The sequence below is a fragment of the Porites lutea genome, chromosome 3 (genome assembly GCF_958299795.1).
Source record: "Porites lutea chromosome 3, jaPorLute2.1, whole genome shotgun sequence".
In the NCBI taxonomy this organism is placed as follows: Eukaryota; Metazoa; Cnidaria; class Anthozoa; order Scleractinia; family Poritidae; genus Porites; species Porites lutea.
Window position 1 is genome coordinate 31117569 of NC_133203.1, and position 5000 is coordinate 31122568.

A 5000-nucleotide genomic window follows, 5' to 3' on the forward strand; every position below is an offset into this window, starting at 1 on the left:
ATCTACGGAACTGTTATCATTATAACCCTTCCTTATTCATTGATTAATGGAATGTCTTAACTGAGGTAAACGAAGAACACAACTCTTTAGAATGACTAAACAAATATGTTCAAATTTATTAATCTTCTCTTGATGTTATAGAAACTCAATATTACAAGCATTTGAACTTTAACTAAAACCTATCATGGCATCCAGAATATCGATGAAATGTGCAATTCTTGTTTTGTATTTTTGATCAGCCGATACAGTCGGCACCTATCGCATTCCTCCAGGAACGCTCCCTCCGGGAGTTGGTTCGGTTCCCCCTGGGGCGGGTGATCCGGTGCCACCTGGAGTGGCTGGCGTTCCAACTGGTGTTGTAGGCTGAGTAGGTTGGGGAGGAGGTGGCTGTGGCGGTCGAGGCCTTACTATTACCTTGACGCGTCCCCTTATTCCGCCTCGTCCACGTCTACCACGTCTGCCACGCCTGCCACGCCGGCCACGTCTACCACGCCTGCCGCGCCTGCCTTTTCTTCCTTTTCTGCCACGTCTTCCCCGTCTGCCTCGTCTACCTTTTCGGCCACGCCTACCACGCCTTCTTTGTCTACCCTTTCTACCACGTCTTCCTCGCCTGCCACGTCTTCTCCGTCTACTTGGTTTCCCTCTTCTGCCACGCCTGCTTCGCCTGCCACGTCTAATCCTTCGTCCTTTTCTACCACGTCGCCTAGGGTCCTCAACTTCTTTCGTATTCAGTCGAATCGCTGCAAAGAGATGTGCACATAACAGTCATTTTCGGTGTTCGGTGTTTTCACTTTAAATATATCACGATCAACAAATTGGATTCCTATATGCCTAGTCCACCACCAGTTGACACATTGCAAAGTGCGCTTGATGTCAAAGTAAACAAGTCATTTCCATTTCTAGTAGACTACGAGAGGAGAACATGTTGACGTTTGGATGATTTGAAGCAGCAGATGATATTATTACCTTTGTAACAAACTTTTAGTTTTTTTTCGACAAGAAAGAAGAAGCTCTTGGTTTCGAGATATTTATTGGAAAATCTTACTATTACCAAGTAGTTCGATATCTTGGTCTCGTCGTCCACTTGTATTGTTTTTTTGTTTGTTATTGTTTTGTTTTCTTCTTTTCCTTTCCATCCATAACTAGCAGGTCAGTTTAAGCCAATCAGAAATGGAGAACTCTACCGAATAATTAATTATGAGCGTATACTCCTTTTGAAGAAGAAAAACCCGCTATTAACAGATCCAAATCTGTTATTAATTATTGGAGTGTTATTGAGTTATTAACCATTCTTAACTATAATCACGTAACGTACCTTTTCGCTCATCATTTGCCGTCTTCAGTGCTGGCTCGTCAGAAAAATCATTCTCATCCTCGTTGATATCACTCAGTTCTTTGGGTATGTCACCGTCCTCTTCATCCTCAATTGCGTCATCTTCTTCATCCATGAAATCGTCTTCTTCATCCTCTTCTTCATCGTTTTCTCCATCTGCCTGTTTATCGTCAACATCATTATCGCCTTCTTCTTCGTCTTCATCATCATGATCTTCACCTTCATTTTCAGTCCATCCGTCGTTTGTGTCTTCGCTATCATCAGCATCTTCATTTTCTTCATCGACATTTTCTTCGTCGTCATCATCTACAACTTCACCTTCATTTTCTTCATCAAAGTCTTCAACGTCTTCTTCGCCATCATCTGCAACTTCATCTTCATCTTCTTCATCAAAGTCTTCAACGTCTTCCTTACCTCCGTCTTCTTCGTCCTCGTCAGTATTTTCTTCTTTCGCCAAGTTGTCACTTTCTCCAGCTAAAGCACCATTTCCGAGAGCTTTAGTTTCCTCAGCACGAACATCTTTCAGCTTTAGCGCTGTATCTTTGGGGAGTACAGCACAACTGCAGATATCAAAGAGGAGCACAGCAAACAGAACAGCGAAAACGACAGAAAACCACCGCGTCTTCATCGTGTTCTGACGCTCTCGGTTACCCGAAAGCTTTTGAATGTTCATTGCCCTAAATGTCATTTTTTAAACAATTTAGACACCAATATTGAAGCCTTTAAGAGTTTGACAAAAACAAATATTGTTGATATTAAGATCATGTGCTTTCGTGAAAGTGAAGAGCCTTTTTCTAAATTTGTACCTTTCCTTTTTGGTTCCAGCAAGATGGGTCCAAAATATCATTTCTTAACATAAGAAGTTCTAATTTTATACTTTCTATATATACACCTCTTAAGAAAAAAGACTAGCCCAAAACAAAAGATTTGCTCTTTCCAGCCTTAATCATTTTTATGTATCAGAATTTATTATTGGAAGCAGTAGTTTATACCAGGTCAATAAATAAAGATCACGACATGAAATATTTACATTAAGCCCCTTTCAGGTTTATGGGTATCGTCAATCCTCATGTATTGCTTGATTGTATCATTGGTTTCTCCAGTCTGAAAGCACCCATATTAAATGTAGTTCATGCTTACATGTACGACACTTTTGATTACTATAGCTTTAACTACGGTGATAAGTGATCTGGCACAGCCGGTTTTCTTTAAGCCAAAGCCTATTTAAAATGTATACGCTAAACATCAGTGAAAGGCTTAATGAATCATGGACCGGATCTTTTTTTCGTCTCAAATATGAAAATGAAGCAATTCAAAGGAGAAATCTTAACCTAGATAGTTTTCGTTAATAAGGTCCCAAGATTATTAGAGACCAGCACCTTTTGCGGATCAGTTGCAATGTTAATGGTTGCTTTAAAAAGCACCTTTGAGAATCAGAATATCTGTGTTTTCCACCCCAAGTGGCATTTTCACTGCGCGAAGGATAAATAATAACATGACATGTGCATTCTAAAGATATTGAGAAAAAAATGCAGCCCTTGAAGAACTTGACAGTACATGAAATCTGGAGATAAGTAAATAAACCAATACTTGATTTCCTACTCTAATTTTTGGTTTGGTTCTTGATGTCTTAAAGTGTTAAATTATATCTGGGCACACTTCTTAAGTCTGTAGCATTAACCCTTCCATGTGACCTGTTAAGTGATAGCCATCGACACTGGTAGAAAATGCGTCAGTAAAAATTAGTAAACTTGCCAGAAACAATACAATCAAAACGATCGAAGATATCCCTTCATAAAGTCGCCAAATATCACAGACGTTTGTAAGTTGCTCCCCTCCCCCCGTCCCATCTTACAAGCACCTTCTCTACAATGCTAGTATCTGTAAGAAGATTTCTCGACTTTGCCAAGCTATATCTTCATCATTTTGAAACAAACTACCTTCAAACTCAGCATCTTTACTAGTTTTAAGGTGCTTTTTATAGGGTAGTTGACGCATTTTTGCCAGCTGGTGCATGGAAGGGTTTGTCATGTAGAAGTCAGGTGTGTAATCAACAATACTTCGCGCATTCTTTTAATGTCATGTCCAACCCTGAGGATCACCAGTTTGGGAGTTCTTCCCGCTTTCTTCATTCCGCTTTTCACCAAAAGACAAGCAAACGTATGTCTTTTCTCTTTGCATTATTCGGGTTAAAAAAAAACAAAAACAAACAAAAACGAAAAAACATATAGGGGACAGGTTACTTAATGTTATGAAGGAGCGCAAATGATGCGAATGACCATAATATATTTTTTCTTTTCTTTTCTTTTTTTTGACCTGAGATTTCAAAACTAGAGCTAAATACCTTCGCGACTAACATTTGATTGTATTGGTAAACGCGATTAAAAGCAGTCTGTGATTGTTCCTCCCTACCTGGTCTTAATAGCTCCTGTTAAAAGTTTAAAAATAAGCTAAAACCCATTCACCGATAAACTTTGCCGAGGTGAAAGGCCTTAACCCTGAACAAACAAATCTCGTGTGACCGCATGGTGTAACTGTCATCTGCTTGAAAAATTACTTTTAGAAGCCCGTGGCCCGCAAAGTAGATCAACATCATGATATATTTATTGTTATTATTATTCCTTACATTAATTCTTTTTGTTGGCCCTTTTTTATTTCTGTTTGCAAAAAGCTTCAAAACGATTTAACATATTAAATAGACCAACCAAGTAAAATATTTGTTATTCATTTCACGTCCCTGGATCTCCGCGATCCAATATTTCCTTTATTCGAATATTGCCTGACCAAGCCATAAAAAAGGTAAAATCAAACTGACTTTAACCACATATCGCAATCATGCCAGCCTGAAGAATCAATCACACATCATATCTGTTCGTAATTTGGTGTATACAGGTATAATGTTGATATCGTGAACTATGGTAAAACGAGCAAGATATGAATGATATTGAGCTTTTCTGAACACCTCTTAGGAAAGAAGAATATTTGAAAAACAAGGTTGATATAGATCTGCATCTTTTATCCTACAAAACCACATTTTCTCGTTTAATAATGTTTCGTGTTTGAGCTTGTACGAATAAGCCTTTGATACCTATGCTCACAATGTTTTATACCGGAAAAAGTACATAATTTCTTTATTTTACAGACAACCACTTTCAACAGCTCACCAAATGCATATTTAAGAAAAGGAAACTTTATTCATTCATTCATGCATTTTTTTTTTACGAGGGTCGACATTTTGACAGTATGCTCAAAAGAGCCAGCCGTCCTGTATCCGTTGCATGATCACAGCAAAGAACTTATCCACAAAAAAAGTATAGATAACATTTTTAAATCTAGGAACTATAGAAGACATTAAAGACATACAAGATAAAAACTGAAATTGAATGAAGAGAGCCCTGTTCTTTGGTCATGTGGATTTAAAACAACCACTGAGTAGCTAACCAGTGTAACTGTGATTTTCCTTAGCGTTTTATTGTTCCATTGAATGACTTGGAAATTGCGGGCATGTCAGTCCTTTATAATTTACACCCTTTATACTACTACATGAGAAATTTCTGCAATCTGATTGGCTTAGAGCAGTGGTATTTCAGCTTAATTTGAAATACCTACATGTGAAAATTACAAACCTTTTGCGGGTAGTAGTATAAACTAATAACAGCATGATTTG

At 38.2% G+C, this 5000-nt stretch overlaps 1 protein-coding gene across 1 annotated transcript; it reads right to left on the minus strand.

Annotated features, from left to right (window-relative positions):
- Positions 1-163: 163 nt before the first annotated feature.
- LOC140930923 (uncharacterized) lies at positions 164-1997 on the minus strand. Its single transcript, XM_073380642.1, has 2 exons — positions 1316-1997; positions 164-740 (listed from the first exon to the last, which is right to left on the minus strand). Exons 1-2 carry the CDS (start codon positions 1959-1961, stop codon positions 256-258), a joined length of 1131 nt encoding a protein of 376 aa, XP_073236743.1. The 5' UTR covers positions 1962-1997; the 3' UTR covers positions 164-255.
- Positions 1998-5000: the final 3003 nt, after the last annotated feature.